We start from the raw sequence: 25,197 nt of genomic DNA, 5'->3' as shown, positions 1-25,197 counted from the left end.
TTGAGATTATAGTAGGGATTGTGTAGATCACTTTGGGTAGTGTTGACACTACCCAAATCTTAATATTAAATCTTCCAATCCATGAATATTGGATGTGTTTCCAATTATTGATGTCATCTTTAATTTTCTTCGGCAGTGTTTTTTAGTTTTCATTGTAAAAATCTTTCATCCCCTTCGTTAATTTAATTTCTATATATTTTATTCTTTTCACACTGATAAATTGAATTATTTTCATAATTTTTATTTTCAGATTAGTCATTGTAAATATATAGAAATGCAACTGATTTTTGTACATTGTAAGTATATAGAAATGCAACTGACTTTGCATCCTGTTACTGTGCTGAATTCATTTATTAGTTCTAAAAGTTTTTTGTGGAATCATTAGAATTTTCTACATGTATTATCATATCATCTTCAAACAGGTAATTTTAGTTCTTCCTTTTTAATTTAGAATCCTATTTCTTTGTCTTGTCTAATTACTCTGACTGTAACATCCAGTTATATGTTGAATAGCAGTGGCAAAAGCAGAAATCTTTGCTTTGTTAGTGAACTTAGAGGAAAAGCTTTCACTCTTTCTTTTTCTTTTTGAGACAGAGTCTTGCTCTGTTGCCCATGCTGGAGTGCAGTGGCGTGATCTCAGCTCACTTCAACATCCACCTCCCAGGTTCAAGTGATTTTCCTGCCACAGCCTCCTGAGCAGCTGGGACTACAGGCACATGCCATCATGCCCAGCTAATTTTTGTATTTTTATAAGAGACAGGGTTTCACCATATAGGCCAGGCTCATCTCAAACTCCTGGCCTCATCATCTACCCGCCTTGGCCTCCCAAAGTGCTGGGATTACAGGTGTGAGCCACCGCGCCTGGCCAGCTTTCAGTCTTTCACCATTGAATATGCTGTTTGCTGTGGAGTTTTCATATATGGCTTTTATTATGTTGATGTATAGTTATCTTCTCTTCCTAGTTTGTTGAGTATTTTTATGAAAGGAAGTTGAATTTTGTCAAATGCTTTTTCTGTATCAGTTGAAATGATCATGTTGTTTTTTTCCCTTTGTTCTGTTAATGACTTATATTAGATTGATTGATTTTCATATCTTGAACTGTCCTTGCATTCTAAGAATAAATCTCAATTGATTTATGATGAACTCTTTTACTATGCTGCTGAATTTGATTTGATACTATTATGTTGAGGATGTTTTTTATTTTTATTTTTTTTATTTTTATTTTTTTTTTGAGACGGAGTCTCGCTCTGTCACCCAGGCTGGAGTGCAGTGGCCGGATCTCGGCTCACAGCAAGCTCCGCCTCCCGGGTTCACGCCATTCTCCTGCCTCAGCCTCCCGAGTAGCTGGGACTACAGACGCCCGCCACCTTGCCCGGCTAGTTTTTTGTATTTTTTAGTAGAGACGGGGTTTCACCGTGTTAGCCAGGATGGTCTCGATCTCCTGACCTCGTGATCCACCTGTCTCGGCCTCCCAAAGTGCTGGGATTACAGGCTTGAGCCACCGCGCCCGGCTAATTTTGTAATTTTAGTAGAGATGGGGTTTCTCCATGTTAGTCAGGCTGGTCTTGAACTCCTGACCTCAGGTGATCTGCCCGCATTGGCCTCCCAAAGTGCTGGGATTACAGGCGTGGGCCACCATGCCTGGCCTGTGTTGAGAATTTTTGTATCAGTGTTCATAAGGGACATTGGTCTGTAGTTTTCTTGGAGTATCTTTTCTGACTTTGGTATTAGGGTAATGCTGGCCTCATAAGTTAGGGAGGTGTTCCTTCCTTTTATTTTTTTTAGAAAAGCTTGAGAAGGATTGGCGTTCTTGAAATGTTTGATAGAATTACCCAGTGAAGCCGGGAGCGGTGGCTCAAGCCTGTAATCCCAGCACTTTGGGAGGGCGAGACGGGTGGATCACAAGGTCAGGAGATGGAGAACATCCTGGCTAACACGGTGAAACCCCATCTCTACTAAAAAATACAAAAAACTAGCCGGGCGAGGTGGCGGGCGTCTATAGTCCTAGCTACTCGGGAGACTGAGGCAGGAGAATGGCGTGAACCCGGGAGGCGGAGCTTGCAGTGAGCTGAGATCCGGCCACTGCACTCCAGCCTGGGCGACAGAGCAAGACTCCGTCTCAAAAAAAAAAAAAAAAGAATTACCCAGTGAAGCCATCAGGTCCAGCGTTTTCTTTATTGAGAGATTTTTGATTAGTGATTTAGTCTCCTTACTAGCTATAGGTCTATTCCAATTTACTAGTTCTTCATCATTCAGTCTTTGTAGGTTTGTGTTTCTGGGAGTTTGTCCATTTTATCTAGGTTTTCCAATTTGTTGGTGTACAATTGTTCATAGGACTCTTAGACCCTTTTTATTTCTATAGGATTGGTAGTAATGTCCTCACTTTCATTTCTGATTTTAGTAATTTGAGCCTTCTTTTATTCTTAGTCTGTCTAGCTAAAGGTTTGTAAGTTTTATTGACCTTTTAAAATAAAAAAATTTTAGTTTTACGGGTTTTCTCTATTGTGTTTCTATTCTTTATTAATGTCTGCTCTAATCATTATTTCCTCCTTCTAGCGTTAGGTTTAGCTTGCTTTTCTTTTTCTGGTTCCTTAAAGTGTAAAGTTAGGTGGTTGGTTTGAAATTTGTCTTCTTTTGTTTTTGTTTCTTTTTTCTTTTTTTTTTTTTTTTTTTGAGACAGGATCTCACTCTGTTACCCAGGCTGTAGTGCAGTGGCACAATCTCAGCTCACTTCATCCTCTGCCTCCAGGGTTCACGCAATTCCCATGCCTCAGCCTCCGGAGTAGCTGGGACTATAGGGTGTACCACCACGCCCAGCTAGTTTTTGTATTTTTTGGTGGAGAGAGGATTTTACTGTATTGTCCAGTCTGGTCTCAAACTCCTTACCTCAAGTGATCCACCCACCTTGGCCTCACAAAGTACTGGGATTACAGGTGTGAGCCACCATGCCTGGCCTTGTTTTTGTTTTTGAGACAGAGTCTCACTGTGTTTTCCAGGCTGGAGTGCAGTGGTGCCATCTTAGCTTACTGCAACCTCCGTTTCCCGGGTTCAAGCGATCCTTCTACCACAGCCTCCCGAGTAGAGTACCCGGGACCATAGGCGTGGGCCTCCATGCCCAGCTAATTTTTGTATTTTCAGTAGAGACAGGGTTTCGCCGTGTTGGCCAGGCTGGTCTCGAACTCCTGACCTCAAATGATCTGCTGCCTCAACCTCCCAAAGTGCTGAATTGCAGGCGTGAGCCACCGCGCCTGGCCATGAAATCTGTCCTATTTTTTAATGTAGGTGTTTATGTTTGTAAGTATAAATTTTTCACTTAGTACTGCTTTTGCTGCATTCCATACATTTTGATGTGTTATGTTTTTGTTTTTTCACCTCTAAGTATTTTCAGTTTTTCCTCGTGATTTCCTCTCCTTTCTTTTTTCTTTTCTTTTCTTTTCTTTTCTTTTCTTTCTTCTTTCTTTCTTTTTGTGTGACAGAGTCTCACTCCATTGCCCAGGCAGTGTGGCACGATCTTGGCTCACTGCAACCTCTGCTTTGGGAGTTCAGGTGATTCTCTTGCCTCAGCCTCCCAAGTGACTGGGATTACAGGACTGCACCACCACGCCCGGCTAATTTTTGTTTTTTTTTTGAGACAGAGTCTCGCTCTGTTGTCCAGGCTGGAGTGCAGTGGTGTGATCTTGGCTCACTACAACCTCCGCCTCCCGAGTTCAAGCGATTCTCCTGCCTCAGCCTCCCGAGTAGCTGGGATTACAGGCACGTGCCACCATGCCTGGCTAATTTTTGTATTTTTAGTAGAGATGGGGTTTTGCCATGTTGGTCAGGCTGGTCTCAAATTCCTGACCTCAGGAGATCTGCCTACCTCGGCCTCCCGAAGTGCTGGGATTATAGGCGTGAGCCACAACACTTGGCAGATGAATTGTTATTAGGTGTGTCTATACTTGTTATATCTTCTTCTTTATATTATATATTTATTACATGTTATGTTATATATTATGTTTATTATATGTTAATTTATTACATAATATTATATTGTTATATATTCTATAATATATAATATTCTTTTTTGTCTCTGGTAAACTTTAAATTTAAAGTCCATTATAGGTAATATTAGTATAGCCACCCTGGTTCTCTTTTGGCAGCTATTTGCATAGAATATCTTCTTCCACCCTTTCACTTTCAATCTATTAATGTTTGTGTCTTTGGGTCTATAGTGAGTGTCTTGTAGACAACATGTGATTGGATCCTTTTGTTTAATCCATTCTGCTAATCTCTGTCTTTTGCTTAAAGAATTTAATCCATTCTCTTTAACATAATTACTGATAAGGAAGGACCTCTGTCATTTTGCTGTTTTTCTATATGCCTTATAACTTTTTTTCTTGCGATGGACTAGGAAATAATTACTTTTTTGTCTCTCATTTCCTGCATTATTGCCTTCTTCAGTATTTGGTTGATTTTTTGAAACATTTAGATTTCTTTCTCATTTCCTCATTACCCCCTACAGATACCAAGATCCATGGTTCTCAAGTCCCTTATATAAAGTAGTATGGTATTTGAATAGTACCTAGGTACATGCTGTTGTATACTTTAAATCATCTCTAGATTACTTACAATACCTTATACAATATAAATGCCATAGATACAGTTATACCGTATCATTTTTAGGGAATAACAATAAGGAAAAAAAGTCTGTACATGTTCGGTGCAGACACAACCATCCATTTGTTTAAAAAATGTTTCGATCCGGAACCCACAGACACAGAGGACCAACTATATTCTATAGCTGTTTTCTTTGTGGTTAGTGATAGCTAGTACATTTATTATCTAAAAATTATAACACTTTAATTTCAACTTATAGCAGCTTGACTTCAGTGACATATCAAAATTCTGATCCTTCCAAGCTTCATCCTTATTTCTTTCTATTGTTGATGTCACAAAACTACATCTTTATGTGTTGTGAGCCCCAAAATGTAAGCTAATAAATCTTTTAAATGCATTAGTTTCTTAAATTGTGTAGAAAACAAAATGTAGGTTTGCGAAGTTGTAGTAATACTAGCTTTTAGACTAATCAGTGTTTTTTTAAAATCTATGTGTCACTGAAATCATGTTTAAAACAAAAAATAGGGGCCGGGGGTGGTGGCTCTTACAACTGTAATCCTAGCATTTTGGGAGTCCGAGGTGGGTGGCTCAGAAATTTGAGACCAGCCTGGGCAACATGGCAAAAACCCATCTCTACTAAAATTACAAAACATGGCCGGGCACGGTGGCTCAAGCCTGTAATCCCAGCACTTTGGGAGGCCGAGATGGGCGGATCACGAGGTCAGGAGATCAAGACCATCCTGGCTAACACAGTGAAACCCCGTCTCTGCTAAAAAATACAAAAAACTAGCCAGGCGAGGTGGTGGGTGCCTGTAGTCCCAACTACTCGGGAGGCTGAGGCAGGAGAATGGCGTAAACCCGGGAGGCGGAGCTTGCAGTGAGCTAAGATCCAGCCACTGCACTCCAGCCTGGGTGGCAGAGCCAGACTCTGTCTCAAAAAAAAAAAAAAAAAAAAAAAAAAAAAAATTACAAAACATTAGCTGGGTGTGGTGGCACGAGCTTGTAGTTTCTGCTGTTCAGGAGGCTGAGGCAGGAGAATCACTTGAACCAGGAGGCAGAGATTGCAGTGAACTGGGATCGCACAATTGCACTCCAGCCTGGGCGACAGAATGTGTCTCCCCGCTCTCCCTCCCAGTAAAAGAAAACCAACAAAAAATAGATTTATGAAATGTTACAATATTGCTAGCTTTTAGAATTTTCCATGTATTCACTGTCTTAGTCCATTTGAGCAGCTAAAACAAAATACCTGAGAGTAGGTAATTTCTAATGAACAGTAGTTTTTTCTTTTCTTTTTTTTTAAAGAGACAAGGTCTTGCTCCGTTTGTCACCCAGGCTGGGGTGTGGTGGTACAATCATAGTTCACTACAGCCTTGAACTCCTGGGCTTAATCAATCCTCCTGCCTTGGCCTCCTGAGTAGCTATGACTACAGGCATGCACTACCATGCCTGGCTAATGTTTAAATGTTTTGTAGAGATGCGACCTTGCTATATTGCCAAGGGTAGTCTTGAACTCCTAGCCTCAAGCAGTCCTCCTGCCTCAGCCTCTCAGTGTTGGGATTATAGGCTTGAGCCACTGTGCCCAGCCAGCCTGTCTCAGTTAATTCTGGAAGGCTGGAGGTCCAAGATCAAAGTGCCAGCAGATTCATTTGTCTTCTGTGGGCTACACTCTGCTTCCAATGTGGTGCCTTGAATGCTGCATCCTCTGGAGGACTGAAATGCAGTGTCCTTGTGTGGCAGAAGCTGGAAGGACAAAAAGGACCAAGCTCCTTCCATCAAGTCATTTTATAATGGCATAAATCCATTTATGAAGGCAGAGCCCTTATGCCCTAACCACCTCACCAAAATCCCCACCTCCCAACACTGTTGAATTGGGGATTAAGTTTCTACCACATTGATTTTTGGGGACACATTGAGACACAGCATTTACCTATATTGAGATCTTTATTTCTTTCTTTTTTTTTTTTTTGAGACGGAGTCTCGCTCTGTCGCCCAGGCTGGAGTGCAGTGGCCGGATCTCAGCTCACTGCAAGCTCCACCTCCCGGGTTCTCGCCATTCTCCTGCCTCAGCCTCCCGAGTAGCTGGGACTACAGGCGTCCGCCACCTCGCCCGGCTAGTTTTTTGTATTTTTTAGTAGAGACGGGGTTTCACCGAGTTAGCCAGGATGGTTTCGATCTCCTGACCTCGTGATCCGCCCGTCTCGGCCTCCCAAAGTGCTGGGATTACAGGCTTGAGCCACCGCGCCCGGCCCCGAGATCTTTATTTCTTAACATGGGTTCAAGTTACTGTCTTGTGATAGTTACTATATATAGGATTCTTGGTTGGCGATGTTGTTCTTTTGGTACTTTGAATATATTGGCCCACTGCCTTCTGGCCTCCAAAGTTTGTAATAAGAAATCTGGTGAAAATCTTATTGAGGATCCCAGGTATGTGATGACTTACTTATCTTTTGCTGCTTGCTTTTTGAATTTTTTAGAGACAGGGTATCACTGCATCAAGCAGGATGAACCACAGTGGCACAATCATAGCTCACTGTAATCTCAAACTCCTGGGCTGAAGCAATCCACCTCAGCCTCCCAAGTGGCTAGGACTAGAGGCACATACTTCCAAGCCTGGCTAATTTTTAAACTTTTTGGGGCCAGGTGTGGTGGCTCACGCCTGTAATCCCAGCACTTTTGGAGGCCGAGGCAGGCAGTTCATGAGGTCAGGAGTTCGAGACCAGCCTGACCAACATGATGAAACCCTATCTCTACTAAAAAATACAAAAATTAGCCGGGTGTGGTGGTGCACGCCTGTAATCCTAGCTACTCAGAAGGCTGAGTGAGGAGAATTGCTTGAACCCAGGAGGCAGATGTTGCAGTGAGCCAAGATCGCTCCACTGCACTCCAGCATGGATGACAGAGCGAGATTCCATCTCAAAAAAAAACAAAACAAAACAAAACAGAAAAAGCTTTTTGTAGAGTTAAGTCTCACTCTGTCACCCAGGCTGGAGTGTAGTGGTGCGATCTCAGCTCATTGCAACCTCCACCTCCAGGGTTCACGTCATTCTCCTGCCTCAGCCTCCCAAGTAGCTGGGATTACAGGTACCCGCCACCATGCCCAGCTAATTTTTTTTTTTTTTTTGATATTTTTAGTAGAGACGGAGTTTCACCCTGTTTGCCAGGATGGTCTCAATCTCCTGACCTCGTGATCCACTAACCTCGGCCTCCCAAAGTGCTGGGATTACAGGCGTGAGCCACCGCGCCAGGCCGAATTAAACTTTTTGTAGAGGCAGGGTCTCACTGTGTTGCCTAGGTTGGTCTCAACCTCTTGGCCTCAAGTGATCATCCCAACTTGGCCTCCCAAAATGCTGAGCTTACAGGTGTGAGCCACCCTGCCCAGCCCTCTCTTGCTACTTTCAAGATTGTTTGTCTTTTGAAAGTTTGATTATAATGTGTCTCATTGCGAGTCTCTTTGAGTTCATCTTGTAGTTTGTTGAGCTTCTTTGATGTTTATATTTATGTATTTTATGAAATTTAAGGAGTTTTCGGTTATTATTTCTTCAAAGATTCTCTCTGCCCCTTTGTCTTTCTTTTCTTGTTTTGCTTGATGGTGCCCATTAGGTCTCTCAGGCTCCGTCCTTTTCTTTGGTCTTTTTTTCTTTTTGTTCTTCAGACTTAGTCATTTCTGTTGTCCTGTCTTCACGTTTGCTTATTCTTCTGCCTGCTCCAATCTGTCTTTGAATCTCTCAAGTGAATTTTTCATTTTGGTTTTTACAGTTCTCAGCTCCAGAGTATCTTTTTGGTCTTTTTAGGTTTTCTATTTCTCTATTACTTCCATTTTGTTCATACATTGTTTCCTTAATCATCTTCCCATCTTCCTGTAGTTCTTAGAGCATCTTTAAAACTCCTGTTGTAGTCTTTGTGTAGTAGATCTTCAATCAAGTCTTTTTCAGGGACCGTTTCTTATTTTTCTTTTTCCTTTGAATGGATCATACTTTTATGTTTCTTTGTATGCCTTGTGATTTGATTGTTTTTGTTGAAAACCAGACATTTGAATCTAATAATGTTATAACTCTGTAAATCAGATTCTCCCCCTTCCCCCAGGGTTTGCTGCTTTTGTTACTGTTTTTGTGTTTTTGATTGTTGTAAGCTGTCGCTGTGCTTAGAATCAACCTGAGGTATAACTTTTCTCAAATCTTTTTTTTTTTTTTTAGACGGAGTTTCACTCTGTCGCCCAGGCTGGAGTGCAGTGGTGCGATCTCGACTCACTGCAACCTCCGCCTCCCGGGTTCACGCCATTCTCCTGCCTCAGCCTCCCGAGTAGCTGGGACTACAGGCGCCTGCCACCATGCCTGGCTAATTTTTTGTATTTTTTTTTTTAGTAGAGATGGGGTTTCATCATATTAGCCAGGATGGTCTCGATCTCCTGACCTCATGATCCGTCCGTCTCGGCCTCCCAAAGTGCTGGGATTACAGGCAGTGAGCCATTGTGCAGGGCCGGTGCTAGCCCTTTAAATCCCCTGGAATTCACTTCAGTGGAATGTGGGAGGGTCTTGCAGCCTTTGAGAAGGTATGACAAAAATGTCTGCCAGCGTCATCATTTGCGCCTCTGTGATCAGAAACAGCAATCAGCAGTGAGGAGCAGGGTGCTTTTTGCACAGTCTGCTCCAGCAACCCGTGTATAAGCTACTCCAAGAACATGCACTGTGGCCTGCCACAAAGCTAGGAACAAGGGATGGTTAGCTGTTGCTATGCTAAGAGGCAAAATGGACAGTAAATTGCAGTGAATGCTTGTCAAAGCTCCAACCTCAAGCCTTCAGTAGACTCCAGAGTTGCGAAATACTGACGTCAGACAGAGTCTGCCCGTGCAGTTGTTGTGGAGGTAGGGAGACAGATTCCTGATGTTTCCTACTGTACCATTTTACCTGAATCCAGGAGTTATTTACATTACTTTAAAACGCATAAATTGTATATTCCTGGTACATATGTTCTGAGGACAAAAGAATTGCAAAGAGTTGTTAACCTGTTTTTACTAATCATATTATTAGTAATAATTTTGTTACTGTTATTTTGAAACAGTTTTCATATTGAAGAATAGAGCAAAAGGGTAACTGACATTACCAACAGTTTTCAGAATAAGAGAAAAGGGGCTGGGCACAGTAGCTCACATTTGTAATCCCAGCACTTGGGGAGGCCAAGCGGGTGGATCACCTGAGGTCAGGAGTTTGAGACCAGCCTGGCCAACATGGTGAAACCCCATCTCTACCAAAAATACAAAAATTAGCCAGACGTGGTGGCAGGTGCCTGTAATCCCAGCTACTCAGGAGGTTGAGGCAGGAGAATTGCTTGAACCCAGGAGAAGGAGGTTGCAGTGAGCTGAGATGGTGGCATTGCACTCCAGCCTGGGCAATAAGAGCAAAGCTCCATCTCAAAAAAAAAAGAGAGAGAGAAGAGATTCAAAGTTGAAAAACTTAAGGGAAAATCCTATATTCCTAAATTTGAGTTTGAAGCATAAGCAGGGACTCATGAATCGTACCTTCTTTAAAAAACAAAAAGTAGGGCTCAGGTGCAGTGGCTCATGCGTGTAATCCCAGCACTTTGGAAGGCTGAGGTGGACAGATCACCTGAGGTCGGGAGTTTGAGACCAGCCTGACCAACATGGGAAACCCCATCTCTACTAAAAATACAAAATTAGCCATGCTTGGTGGCACATGCCTGTAATCCCAGCTAAGCAGGAGTCTGAGGCAGGAGAATCACTTGAACCCGGGAAGTAGAGGTTGCGGTGAGCCAAGACTGCGCTATTGCACTCCAACCTGGGCAACGAGAGCGAAACTCTGTCTCAAAAAAAAAAAAAAAAGTATTGATTAGCTTTGCCCACTGAAAAGGCCTAGAAACAATGACAAGCCAGTTAGCCATGAGTGTCCAGATTCTATACTTAAATGCCACTTCCCACTAAAGTAAACCAGGACTCCTTGCACGAAAATAGCTGATTCCAGGTTCTGAATAAAAAATGTACAAACTAGGCCGGGCGCGGTGGCTCACGCCTGTAATCCCAGCACTTTGGGAGGCCGAGGCGGGCGGATCACAAGGTCAGGAGATCGAGACCATGGTGAAACCCCGTCTCTACTAAAAAATAGAAAAAAATTAGCCGGGCGCAGTGGCGGGCGCCTGTAGTCCCAGCTACTCGGGAGGCTGAGGTAGGAGAATGGCGTGAACCCGGGAGGCGGAGCTTGCAGTGAGCCGAGATTGCGCCACTGCACTCCAGCCTGGGCGACAGAGCGAGACTCCGTCTCAAAAAAAAAAAAACAAAAAAACAAACAAACAAACAAAAAAAAATGTACAAACTAAGCATGAAACATCTTGTCTTCCTAGAAAGGAAGGAAGGTGTCAAGGACTAAGCGGGGACTGCTGGAAGGATGTGGGGGCCAATTTGAAGGAACTCTTGCTAACCAAAAAATGGACAATTTTAGCATCAACGTGAATAATAACTGCGGTGAATTGGATTACATCAATTATGTTAGAAGTATGAATGCATAATGACACCAAAGAACAACAAATTTTTTTTTTTTTTTTTTGAGGTAGTATCTGGGTCTGTTGCCCAGGCTGGTGTACAATGGTACAATCTTGGCTCATTTGTTATTTAGGACGTGGAATCAACTATTTTAGTGCAAGGAGTCCTGGTTTACTTTAGGAACCTCCACCTCCCAGGCTTAAGTCATCCTCCCACCTCAGCTCCCACTTCACCTTCCACAGTAGCTGTGACTACAGGTGCTCACAACCACATCCAGCTGATTTTTGTATTTTTTGTAGAGATGGGATTTCACTATGTTGCCCAGGCTCATCTTGAACTCCTAAGGTCAAGCAATCCTCTTGCCTCTCCTTCCAAAGTGCTGGGAATACAGGCATGAGCCACCGTGCCTGGCCAACAAAATTTTTAAAAAATAAAATATTTTTGAGGTTTCCTTGGAGAATGTGAGGGATCCAACTCATGTGAAAGGTCGCAAGTTAGAGAATGGAATCAAAGCATCCATTGCCTTTACTATACAAACTCTTATCTTAACGTGGCCCAATAGTTTACAAAGGAAATTTCTTTTTATAGAAGAATTCCAGCTAACAAATGTAGTAGGAGCATAAGAATTAGATTAATGCTTGTAACCCTTTATTTACTAAAACCTTTCAGTGGATAATGGAGATCTTTGTAATGCATAAGTATGGATGACACTTGGGCCCACTGATTAACCTCAATATCCAAAAAGAGACAGCCAGGCACTTTGTGTTTTATGGGGTCTTGTAATAGAAAGTACATAACACTATTTGCCACAAAGTCACCTTATCTGATGTAGACCTAACTTCCATTTTATAGGAAACGCAAGGACAAAGGAACATGTTAAATGACCCCAAAGAAATCCACAACAAAATCTTGATTGTGAAAAGTTGTACTGACCCTGTGCAGTGACTTATGCCTATAATCCCAACACTTTGAGAGGCCAAGGCAGGAGTATTGCTTGAGACCAGGTGTTCAAGGCTGCAGTGACAAACTACTCACCCAATTTTTTGAACAAATAAAATGCCAAGAGGAAGGAAAAAATAAAGAGGAAGTGAAACCTATAGATTAAAAAAGATTTACAAGACATTAAAAAAAAAAAAGTGATGTGTGGCTTTGTTGGATTCTGATTTCAATGTGGAAACCTTAAAAAAATTCATGAGACAAGTGAGAAATTTGGGTACTAACTAGATAGTTCATGATATTAAAAACTATTAAATAAGGCTGGGCACGGTGGCTCATGCCTGTAATCCCAGCACTTTGGGAGGCTGCAGGTGGATCATTTGAGGTCAGGATTCGAGACCAGCCTGGCCAACATGGTGAAACCCTGTCTCTACTAAAAATACGAAAAAATTAGCTGGGCATGGTGGCGTACTCCTGTAATCCCAGCTACTCGGGAGGCTGAGGCAGGAGAATTGCTTGAACCTGGGAAGCGGAGGTTCCAGTGAGCCAAGATCACGCCACTGCACTCTAGCCTGGGTGACAGAGTGAGACTCTGCCTCAAAAATAAATAAATAAATAAATAAATAAATAAATAAATAAATAAATGCCAGTACTGTCTCATCTTAATAATTTTATTTATTTGAGATGGAGTCTCATTCTGTCACCCAGGCTGGAGTGCACTGGTGTGATCTCGCTCATTGCAACCTCAGCCTCCTGAGTAGCTGGGATTACAAGCACGCACCACCACACCCAGCTAAATTTTGTGTTTTTAGTAGAGGCAGGGTTTCACCATGTTGACCAGGCTGGTCTTGAATTCCTGATTTCAGGTGATCCACCTGCCTCAGCCTCCCCAAATGCTGGGATTATAGGCATAGGCTGCCATGTACAGTCAGTATTGGGATTTTTTAAAATTAGCTGGTTTTATAGAAGTAGACAGTAGAATATTTACAGATGAGGTAAAATGATATCTAAGATTTGCTTCAGAATAACCCACAAGTGGGTGAGGGGAACAAACTTGGCCATGTGTTGATGTCAGTTGATGGGGACATGGAATAGTCTTTTTACTTTTGAATGTGTTTGAGATTTTCCAAAATAAAAGTCTATTTAGAGAAGCCAATGCGGCCAGGCGTGGTGGCTCATGCCTGTAATCCCAGCACTTTGGAAGCGGGGGCAGGCCAATCATTTAAGGTCAGGAGTTCGAAACCAGCCTGGCCATCATGGTGAAACCCTGTCTCTACTAAAAATTTAAAAATTAATCGGGCATGGTGGTGAGCACCTGTGATCCCAGCAACCCAGGAGACTGAGGCAGGAGAATTGCTTGAGCCTGGGAGGCAGAGGTTGCAGTGCGTGGAGATCACACCACTGCACTCTGGTCTGGGCAACAGAGCAAGACTCCATCTCAAAAAAAAAAAAAGCAAATGCAAAGGGCTTGGGGGATTTTTCTGAGTGATAGTTCTCATATTTAATTAAAATACTTTGAGTGCTTTGGTAAAGTTCTGGAGGGATGGTAGGACATGATAAAATTATCTGGAAAAGTGGAAGACATAGTTGTTGCTGGCATTGACTCTCCTGGCGACAATAGCAGTTCATTGCTAGTACTTGTGAGAATAACCTTCAGTTTGAATTGTCCTAGAAGAGGAAACATGCCCCCTTACTTCCTGTGGCAGCACTTAGTGCTGTAGCAGGTCTGTAACCTGTACCTGGGAGCACCTTTGCAGTTGCAGAGGTGGATATCAGAAGGCTGCCACTCCTGAATCCTGTCACGTGAGGTGGCATCTGCTCCTCCATGGTGTACTTTTAAGTATTCCTGGGAAATCATCTGAATTTTGAATGGGACTGGAAGAATTGCTTCCAAAAACAAATACTGCAGACTATCCTGTGTCCCATTTTCAGATATTGATATTTTATGGGAGGGATCTATAAGAAGCAGGTTGGAGCAGATCTAAAGCATTCTTTGTGGATAGATATTTCATCTGCTTAATTTTTCAAGATTTCAGAGGGGAAGGAGACAACATCGTTGTCTTCCTTCATCACCTTGCTGTCAGCACTGACATTTATTTACTAGCAGAGATTTTGCGATTTTTCTTCCTCCCTGTCAAAACTGGACACTTGAAACTATTAGAATACCACAGTAGTAGTAGTAGGCCTAAGTACACAGAGAGGAAACACAAAGTCCTTACTGTCTGTGTATTTGTATAATGCCGATTTATTTTTTGGTCACTGCATATTAAAAACTAATTTAGATGAAATATCTCACGTTTTTTCTTTCAGGTCCGATGTCTAAAAGACTATGGAGAATTTGAAGTTGATGATGGCACTTCAGTCCTATTAAAAAAAAATAGCCAGGTATTTCTTATCTTCAGATACTTTACTTTAAATCTTATGAGTGCTGAATGGTGGAAAAGTTGGAATAGCAAAACAAATATCAACTTGTGTTGATCGTTTATATCTTAGGCATTATCTTTAGTATAATACACCCTGTTCTGTACTTTTTCTGAATATTAAGACTGGAAGCAAATGTTGCATGTATTAAGAAACGATTAATTCATTTAGTAAGATATTGCTTATATTTAAAGTTCCTAAGCAGTTTTTTTACCTTACACTTTGCCTTATAAATCCTAGTTCTTTAGCAAGCCAATAGTGATACAGATTTTTCTATTTTCAAAAAAAGAATTTTCAGGTATTTGGTATGTAAACATAACAATTTAATAGAGGAAGATTAAAATTGTAAAGTTGTAACTTAAGCTAAATTTGTCCTTATAAGGAATCTCTCTATCTATATCTATCTATCTGTCTGTCTGTCTATCTATCTATATCTATCTATCTATCTATCTATCTATCTATCTATCTATCTTTAAAGAAAATAGAGATGGGGTCTTGCTGTGTTGACCAGGCTAGTCTCGAACTCCTGGGCTCAAGCAATCCACCCACCTTGGCATCCTAATGTGCTAGGATTACAGGTGTGAACCACCATGCCCAAAGTAATCTCAGTATATTAATTATTTCCCTAGAAATCTTCAAATTCACATTAGATGAATTCACATTGGCTAAATTATTACTTTTATTTATTTATTTATTTTTGAGACAGAGTCTCGCTCTGTTGCCCAGGCTGGAGTGCAGTGACACAATCTCCACTCACTGCAAGCTCCGCTTTCTGGGTTCACACCATTCTTCTGCCTCAGCCTCCCAAGTAGCTGGGACTACAGGCGCCCGCCACCACTCCTGGCTAATTTTTTTTTTTTTTTTTTTTTGTATTTTTGGTAGAGACGGGGTTTCACTGTGTTAGCAAGGATGGTCTTGATCTCCTGACCTTGTGATCTGCCTGCCTCTGCCTCCCAAAGTGCTGGGATTACAGCCGTGAGCCACCGCGCCTGGTCTATTATTATTTTTTTGAGGCAGGGTCTGGCTGTGTTCCCCAGGCTGGAGTGCAGTAGCGCAGTCTCTGCTCATTGCAACATCTGCCTCCTGGGCTCAAGTGATCCCCCGCCCTCAGCCTCCCAAGTAGCTGGACCACAGGTGCGCACCACCACACCCGTTTAATTTCTGTATTTTTTGTAAAGACGGAGTTTCACCAGTTGGTCATGCTGGTCTTGAACTACTGAGCTCAAGCAATCCACCCACCTCAGCCTCCCAAAGTGCTGGGATTATAGGTGTAAGCCACTGTGCCTGACCACTAAATTTTTTATCCTATCCCTATTTTCTGAAGTCGTGAGGAGGAAAAATGACCTAATAAAAGCTGTTCTTTTTCTTTCCTTGCCTGCCATCTTGGGGTCAGCCATTTAGGATCTGATGACCCTAAGGATTTGGTGTTCACTTTGTTCATGGCAGGGAGCAAAAGAATGTTTCAGGTCATGTGGTTCTTGAGCTTATTTTCCTAACAGGTTGAGTTGATCTGTTATTTTACTAATACCCTTGGAGCTTTAAAACTGTTTTACTAATAGTTGACTAAAATTGTTTTACTAATACCCTTGGAGCTTCTAAAACAAAGGTTGAATATTTTTAAAAAAGATTTTGAGGGTTCCGTAAAGTCTTTGGTTGTTAAGGCAACAATTTCTGTCCCAGTATTCTCTTAGGACACTAATGAATTGAAAGCAGATAATGAATTAATGCTCTGATAAGCAGCTATATTTCTGGAGGGCCCAGGAGGAAGCTCTGGTTCACAAGAACAAGAAAAAAGCCATCCTCATAAAGCAAGATATGTGAAATGTCCCTTCATCCCAAATGCTGTCCTGTGGTTGAATTTTTTTTTTTTTTTTTTTTTTTTGAGACAAAGTCTCGCTCTTGTTCCCCAGGCTGGAGTACAATGGCGCGATCTTGGCTCACTGCAACCTCTGCCTCCCGGGTTCAAGCGGTTATCCTGCCTCAGCCTCTCAAGTAGCTGGGATTATAGGCGCCTGCCACCATGCCTGGCTAATTTTTGTAGTTTTTTTAGTAGAGGTGGGATTTCACCATGTTGGCCAGGCTGGTTTCAAATTCCTGACCTCAGGTGATCTGCCCACCTCGGCCTCCCAAAGTGCTGGGATTACAGGTGTGAGCCACCGCGCCTGGCCTGGTGGTTGAATTTTTTAAGTCTGTTTCTCAGCTGTGACCCTACCCTCAATTACAAAAATGGAGGCATTAAAAAGAAACAATATCAGCCACAGTTGATGGTTGGTATTAGGGGCTTCTAATGTTCAACCATATCTGAATTTTCTGTAGAATTTGGTGTAGATCATTCATATACTCTAAAGAATTAGTAGGAAACATTTTATATGTGTGTATATATGTGTGTGTGTGTGTGTGTGTGTGTGTATATATATATATATATATGCTTTTTTTTGAAATGGAGTTTCCCTCTGTCACCCAGGCTGGAGTGCAGTGGCGCGATCTTGGCTCACTGCAACCTCTGCCTCCTGGGTTCAAGCGATTCTCCTGCCTCAGCCTCCTGAGTAGCTGGGATTACAGGCGCATGTCACCATGCCTGGCTAATTTTTGTATTTTTTTTTTAGTAGAGACGGGGTTTCACCATGTTGTTCAGGCTGGTCTCGAACTCCTGACCTCGTGATCCACCTGCCTCGGCCTCCCAAAGTGCTGGGATTACAAGTGTGAGCCACCGTGCCTGGCTGGGAAACATTTTCTAATATACATTCTTTTATTTTTGTCACTATGCCAAGCACTGTTTATTTTTATCCAGAAATCAATACTCTCCATCTGTTTTAATACCAGCATTAGTATGGATATTAAATGAACAACTCAGTTATTTTGTTTTTGTTGTGTTTTTTTACATTTTTCTTGGCTCATGTATCTTCAAGATTGGTTTAGAAGAATTTGGTCATGGATCTCTTGTAAGGCCTTTGAGTTTGTGAGGCAGGACCTTCACGTGCACATGGCTACTGAGGTTACATTTTGCTTCCTTGAGATCTTCCTTTGAGATTTTTTTGACCCCCTGTGGATCGGAAAGCCTTCCTGCCTTGCTTCCTCAGCTTCCCTCCTCCAGAGCAGTCAGTGTTTTCTGTAAGTCCTTGTGTTTGAGAGGGAAGGGGACATCTTTCCACTTGCCCCATGGTTCCCTTAGAGCAAGAGCGACGTCCTCTTAGGAAGACACGGGACAAGCAATACCTGGGTGCTGGCATCTTCCCCCGTACCACGTGAATAGCACCCTCACTGTGGGTCATGGATACTTTTCATCCTTGAGAAATAGAGGAGGAAAGTTGTCACTTGTTATTAGAAGAATGTTCAGACTCTGAAATCCTAGAGCAGGTTTTATGGAGAAGTGAGCCTTTCATGGGTCTTCCTGATAGGCTGTTGGGCCAGTGATAATCCAAATCACACCTATCTGGATTTCTCTGTGCATAAATTTAAAAAATACAAACACTAAGGACAATACCTACTAGATTCAGAAGTCTTAGTTGAATTGAACTTAAGCAAACTGAATTCATTTGTAAAAGTCAGAATTCCGTACAACTCTAAATAGCATCAATTTCAATGTGATTAAAACAGCAAATATAGTTAAGTTTAACTTTTTTTTTTTTGAGATGGAGTTTTCTCTTGTTGCCCAGGCTGGAGTGCAATGGCACGATCTCGGCTTACTGCAGCCTCCACCTCCCAGGTTCAAGCGATTCTCCTGCCTCAGCCTCCTGTGTAGTTGGGATTACAGGCATGCGCCACCGTGCCCGGCTAATTTTGTTTTTTGTTTTTTTTTTGAGACAGTCTCGCTCTGTCACCCAGGCTGGAGTGCAGTGGCGCGGTCTCAGCTCACTGCAAGCTCCACCTCCCGGGTTCATGCCATTCTCCTGCCTCAGCCTTCCGAATATCTGGGATTACAGGCGCCTGCCACTGTGCCTGGCTAATTTTTTGCATTTTTAGTTGAGACTGGGTTTCACCATGTCAGCCACGATGGTCTCGATCTCCTGACCTCGTGATCCACCCGCCTCGGCCTCCCAAAGTGCTGGGATTACAGGCGTGAGCCACTGCACCCGGCCCAATTTTGTATTTTTCAGTAGAGACACGGTTTCTCCGTGTTGGTCAGGCTGGTCTCGAACCCCCGACCTCAGGTGATCCGCCCTCCTTGGCGTCCCAAAGTGCTGGGATTACAGGTGTCAGCCACTGCGCCCAACCCCTTAAGTTTAACTTTTAACTACTTACTTGTTGGAGTTTGAAAACTAATCAGTGCTACTTTTTAATGATACAAGAAATAATTTCAAATTATTTCCCAATCATTTATTTTACTCTTTCTGCATCCCTTCTTGTCCCCTCAGCACTTTTTACCTCGCTGGAAGTGTGAGCAGCTGATCAGACAAGGAGTACTGGAGCACATCCTGTCATGACCATGCACTGAGGCACTCCTACCCAGGCGTCACCCAACTCATGGATGCCTCTGTACTCACTCTCTCCACCCTCCCTTCACCTCCCTCTTTGATTTACAAGCTACAGACATTGTTGAAGGTAACTAAGAATACTTGGCTAAGAAGTATAATTTGCTATTAAAGACTTTCTTCTTTTCTTCCTACTCCTTTTTGGTGTTGGTTTTGTTTTGTTTTGTAGAAAGTGTCTCACTATGTTGCCCAAGCTGGTCTCAAACTGCTGGCCTCAAGCAGTCCTCCCACCTTGGCCTCTCAAAGTGTTGAGATCACAGGTGTGAGCCACTGCACCTGGCCCCTACTCCTTTTTCTAATAAGCTGTATCTATAATCACAGCATTCCTACATAGTTGTTACAGTGTGTTTTTTAAATGAAAGTAAACATGGTTACTTTTGAATCTCTTAAATAATCAGTCACTTGGCTGGATAGGAAGAAGGTAGATCCTGTGTGTCTTGTTTTCTGGTCATGTGTATTGTACAAGCTAGAGAGCTAAATTTCTGAGATACACATTTTCAAATCACATGAGCAAGTAAAGATGATGGTCTGTAGAAATTTTTGGTATATGTAATGTTTAATGACATACTAATTTATCACCTGGATATTTGGAAAGGAAGGATACACATGGATTTTGCACATTTCCACCATGGTGGCTGGTGTGGCTTGTGGCTGTGGTATGATCACCAGTATCACCACTTTGGAAAGGGACAGTGAAATTGGGGCTAGAGAAGGAACTTTGTACAGTTTTCCCTGAGATTCAGATTGACTGAAAAGTCACATGAAGAGTTGATTGGCTTTCAATGGTTTTTTTTTTTTTTTTTTTGATACAGAGTCTTGCTCTGTCGCCCAGGCTGGAGTGCAGTGGTGCGATCTCTGCTCACTGCAAGCTCCACCTCCTGGGTTCACGCCATTCTCCTGCCTCAGCCTCCCGAGTAGCTGGGACTACAGGCACCCGCCACCATGCCCGGCTAATTTATTTTGTATTTTTAGTAGAGACGGGGTTTCACCGTGTTAGCCAGGATGGTCTTGATCTCCTGACCTCGTGATCCGCCTGCCTCGGCCTCCCAAAGTGCTGGGATTACAGGCTTGAGCCACCGCGCCCGGCCCTAATGGTATCTTTTAAACAGCTGACATTTTAAATTTTGATGAAATCCAGTTTATTCGTTTGTTCTTTTATGCTTTGGATGTTGCATCCAAGAAATCTTTTCCCATCCCAAGATCACAATTTTTTTTTCCTTTTTTCTTCTGGAAGTGTTATAATTTTAAGCTTTATACTTTGGTCTATAACCCGTTTTTTTGTTCTGTTTTGTTTTTGTTTCTTTGTTTGTTTTGAGACGGAGTCTCGCTCTGTCACCCAGGCTGGGGTGCGGTGGCGTGATCTTGGCTCACTGCAATCTCCATCCCCTGGGTTCAAGTGATTCTTTTGTCTCAGCCTCCCCAGTAGCTGGGATTATAGGCGCAGGCCACCACATCTGGCTAATTTTTGTATTTTTAGTAGAGACAGGGTTTTACTGTGTTGGCCAGGCTGGTTTCGAACTCCTAACCTCAAGTGACCTACCTTGGCCTCTGAAAGTTTTGGGATTACAAGTGTGAGCCATCGCGCCCAGCCTGCGATCCATTTTGAATGAATTTTCTATATGTTGCAAGGTGTCAATCCACCTTCACTTTTTCTTGGGCATATAGATACCCAGCTGTTTCACTACCATTTTTTGAAAGGACTGCCCTTTGCTCTATCAGCTTTGCATTTTTGTTAAAAAGTAGTTGTCAGTGTGTATGTGGGTTTATTTCAGGACTCTGTTTTGTTCCATTGACCTGTTTTTCTCTCCTGAATGCCAATACCATATTTGTATGTAGTGTATGTAACCTTTCTAATAATTCTTGAAATAGATAGTATTAATGCATCTTAGTTTTGCTGTTGTTTGTATTTTTTGTAGATGGGGTTTCACCGCATTGGCCAGGCTGTGTTGAACTCCTGAGCTAAAGCAGTCCACTCGCCTCATCCTCCCCATGTACTGGGGTTACAGGCGTGAGCCTTGGCACTGGCTCAGTGTACCACTTTTTTTTGAGATTTGTTTTGGCTATGTTAAGTCCTTTGCTTTTGATGTGAAATTTGGGAATAGGCAGGGTGTGGTGGCTTATGCCTGTAATCCTAGAACTTTGGGAGGCCTAGGTGGGCGGATCGCTTGAGCTCAGGAGGTACAGACCAGCCTGGGCCCATGGTAAAACTCCGTCTCTACAAAAAATATAAAAAATTAGCTGGGTGTGGTGGTGCATGCCTGTAGTCCCAGCTACATGGTGGGCTGAGGTGGGAAGATCACTTGAGCCCCAGAGGTCAAGGCTGCAGTGAGCTGAGATCACACCACTGCACTCCAGCCTGGGTGACAAAGTGAGACTCTCTCTCATAAAGAAATTAGGATCAACTTGTCAATTTCTACAACAAAAACCCCTGTTAGCACCTTGATTGAGATTGCATTGAATTTATATAAAAATGTTGGGAGAATTGACATCTTGGTGATATTGAGTCTTCTGGCCTATAAACAAGGTCTGTCTTCCCATGTATTAATGTTTCTGTCTTCTGTTTCTCTTAATAATCTTGTAGTTCAGTGTACAGGTCTACCATGTCAGCGTTTCATAGTTTTGATGCTAAATGGTATTTTAAAATTTCAAATTCTAACTGCTTGTTGCTAGTAAATAGAAGTACATTTGATGTTGAACTTGTATCCTTCAGCCTTGCTAAACTGTGAGTTCTCATGGTTTTTTTGTAAATTACATCAACAGTCATGTGTTCTATTAATAAAGAGTTTTACTTCTTCCTTTCTAATCTGAATGCCTTTTATTTCTTTTTCTTGCCTGATTGCATTGGTTAGAACTTCCAGTGGAGTACTAAATATATTGGTCAGAGAAGACACCCCTATCTTGTTCCTGATCTAAGAAGAAAAACAATCTTTCATTATGATGATGTTAGCTCTTAAGTTGTTTGTAGATGTCAAGGGCAGGGCCAGTCGAGATAATTGAATCAAGAGGGTGGTTTCCCCCATACTTTTCTAGTGTTAGTCAATAAGTCTCACGAGATCTGATGGTTTTATAAATGGGAGTTCCCCTGGACATGCTCTTTTGCCTGCCAGCATGTAAGACGTGACTTTGGTTCCTGTCCATTTGCCTTCTGCCGTGATTGTGAGGCCTCCCCAGCGATGTGGAACTGAGTCAATTAAACCTCTTTCCTTTTTAAATTACCCACTCTCCAGTATGTCTTTATTAGCATGAGAACAGACTCACACACCTAGTTTACTGAGAATTTTTTTAAAAATCAGAAATGGATGCTGGATTTTGTCATATCTTTTTTCTGCATCTGTTGAGATGGTTTTGTCTTTTAGTTTGTTAGTCTGGTGAATTACAGTGGCTGATTGATCGATTGAGTTTTCAATGTTACAATTGAGTTTTCAATGTTACAATAAACCCTGCATTCCTGGCATAAACCACACCTGGTCATGATATATTATCATTTTTGTAGGATTTTATTTGAAACTTTTTTGTAGAATTTTTGCATCAGTGTGCGTGAGAAAGATTGGTCTGTGGTGTTCTTGGGAAAATAGTCCCTCCTTTTCAATTTTTTGGAAGAGTTTTCTAAATAGAAAAAAAAAACTGTTCTGTCACTCAACAACACAGAAGACTTCTGTGACCAAATGTGTGGGGGTTTTCCCCACATACCAAGCTCTGCAGTGGACACCAGGTATGTCCTCTACTTCTACTTCAGTTCCAACACTACCTGGAGATAGCGTCAGATCCCACAGGCTCAGGGCTCAGTCCAAGCTGCCCTCCCTGCAGACGCCGTCACAAGTCTGGGCCTCTGAGATTGTGACCAACTAGCTTCAAGTTGGAGTTCTCATGATCCCCCCTCTTTGGATTCAATTAATTTGCTTGAGCAGCTCATGGAACTCAGAAACACTTAAGCTTACTGGTTTATTATAAAGGATATGGTACAATATGCAGGTGAAAGGATCCAAATGGAAGGAGGTACATAGGGGAAGATGTGGGGAAGGCACATGGAGCTTCAATGCCCACCACCCTCCAGGAGCCTCCATATGTTCAGCAATCCGGAAGCTCTCCAAACCCTGTCCTTTTGGGCCTTTTATAGAAATCTCATTAGATAGGCATGATCGATAACCAAGCAGAGAAACGATTGGACAAAAGGTATGATCTAATGCTCATAGTCTGAGTGGCGCCATCCAGCCAGGCCCGTCTGCTCAGGTTCTTAGCCCCTGCTGCAGTCCTTCTTTCAGAGTATGGGGCAGTGCCCCTTCCTATCAGAGAATTTCTTTACAGCCAGCTCCAAGCCAGAAAGGCGGGAAGATTCTTGCCGGGGAGAGAAAAAGAAGCAGGTGAAAGGAGGGCAGAAAGAGAGATTGTCTTCCCTGAGGCCTAAAATGCCCCAGCATTATAACAAAAGACTGCAACGAAGGCCATGGGAGTTATGAACAAGGAGCCATGGATGAAACCAATATATATCTATCATACGTTTTACATACATGGTATTATTTATTTCTTACATGTTTACAGAATTCATATTTAAGCCATCTGGGCCTGAAGTTTCTTTGTGGGAAGGTTAACCACAGTTTTGGCTTAATAAATACATGGCTATTTTGATTATCCATTTTTTTCTTGAATGAGCTTTGGCAATTTATGTATTCTCCATTTTATCTAAGTTACTAAATTTATTTATATAAAGTTGTTCATGGGCTGGGCACAGTGGCTCACGCCTGTAATCCCAGCACTTTGGGAGGCCAAGGCAGGAGGATTACTTGAGCTCAGGAGTTTGAGACCAGCCTGGGCAACATAGTGAGATGTCAGGAAAAAAAAAAAATTGCCAGGTGTGGTGCTATGCACCTGTAGTCTCAGCTACTCGGGAGGCTGAGGCAGGGGTTGGAGGCTGCAGTGAGCTATAATCATGCCACTGCGCTCCAGCCTAGGCAACAGTGAGACCCTGTCTCAAAAAATAGAAGTGTTCTTCATAATATTGCCTTTTGATGCTTGTATATCTGTAGATTATAGTGATAGTACCTGTAGTGGATATCACTTCTCATTTCTGATATTAGTTTTTTTTTTCTTTTATACTGACTGGACTAGAAGTTTATCAGTTTTACTAATCTTCTAAAAGAACATGCCTTTGGTCTACTTTCTCTATTCTTTGTTTTCTATTTCAAGGGTCAACAAATGCTTTCTGTGTATTAGGCTTTCTGGGCCACATGAGCTGTTACAGCCGCTCTGTGTTACTGCTGGAGCACGAAGCAGGCATAGGGAATCGGTGGGTGTAGGGAATCTGTGACTGAGTGTGGCCGTGCCAACCAAACTTAACACAACTGCTCTAGCCTGCAGCATGTTGTGGCCAATCTGTTCTGTTCCTTGGTTTCTGCTTTGATCATCATCATTTTCTTTTGACTTTGGGTTTAATTTGCTCTTTGTCGAATTATTTAAGGTGGAAGCTGAAGTCATTGACTTGAGGCCTTTCTTCTATTCTAAGCTGGGTGTTTGGTGCTGTGACTTTTCTGCTAAGTAATGCTTTCACTCTAGCCCACAAATTTTGATATATTGTTTGCATTTCCATTCAATCCAGAATATTTCCTAATTTCCCCTCTTATCTCTTCTTTGCCTCATGGGTTATTCAGCAGTATGTTGTTTCCAAATATTGGGGGATAGATTTTTTTTCAGGGCACATGTAATAATTTAATTTTTAAATTTTTTTTCACTTTACCTCATTTTTTATTTTTTATTATACTTTAAGTTCTAGGGTTCATGTGTGCAACGTGCAGGTTTGTTACATATGTATACATGTGCCATATTGGTGTGCTGCACCCATTAACTTCATCATTTACATTAGGTCTATCTCCTAATGCTATCCCTCTCGCCTCCCCTCACCCCACAACAGGCCCCGGTGTGTGATGTTCCTCACCCTGTGTCCAAATGTTCTCATTGTTCAATTTCCACCTATGAGTGAGAACATGCGGTGTTTGGTTTTCTGTCCTTGAGATAGTTTGCTGAGAATGATGGTTTCCAGCTTTATATTGTGGGACAGATTTCTAATTTAATTCCATTGTGGTCACAGTACATACATTGTATGGCTTGAATCTTCGTACTTTTTTGAGATTTGTTGGCCCGGAATATGGTCTGTCTTGGTTAAGTGTTTGGCTGCATTTGCTTCTGCTGGTGTCGTGTGGTGGGTTCTAGATGTCAGTAGATCGATAGTGTTGTTCAGGTCTCCTGGTTACTCCAATGTCATTACTCCAGCCTCAGACAGAAGCCCAA

The 25,197-nt window shown here is 42.3% G+C and overlaps 1 protein-coding gene across 8 annotated transcripts in view; it reads left to right on the top strand.

Moving 5' to 3' along the window:
* Positions 1-25,197, top strand: part of GINS1 (GINS complex subunit 1) — a 50,538-nt gene that overhangs the window by 24,279 nt on the left and 1,062 nt on the right. For 4 of the 8 annotated variants that reach the window (XM_073009175.1, XM_073009165.1, XM_073009169.1 and 1 more), the window contains 2 exons: positions 14,333-14,407; positions 18,799-21,718. In XM_073009175.1, coding sequence (XP_072865276.1) covers positions 14,333-14,407; positions 18,799-18,867 — 144 coding nt within the window. In that variant the 3' untranslated portion in view covers positions 18,868-21,718. Of the gene's footprint in view, positions 1-14,332; positions 14,408-18,798; positions 21,719-21,764; positions 21,911-25,197 lie in introns of those variants that run through there. The other 4 variants (XM_073009161.1, XM_073009159.1, XM_073009147.1 and 1 more) reach the window with 4 other exon arrangements.

This window comes from Chlorocebus sabaeus, chromosome 2 (genome assembly GCF_047675955.1).
Source record: "Chlorocebus sabaeus isolate Y175 chromosome 2, mChlSab1.0.hap1, whole genome shotgun sequence".
NCBI classification, from domain to species: Eukaryota; Metazoa; Chordata; class Mammalia; order Primates; family Cercopithecidae; genus Chlorocebus; species Chlorocebus sabaeus.
Note: the sequence above shows the minus strand (reverse complement) of the source record. Positions and strands in the feature narration are given on the sequence as shown.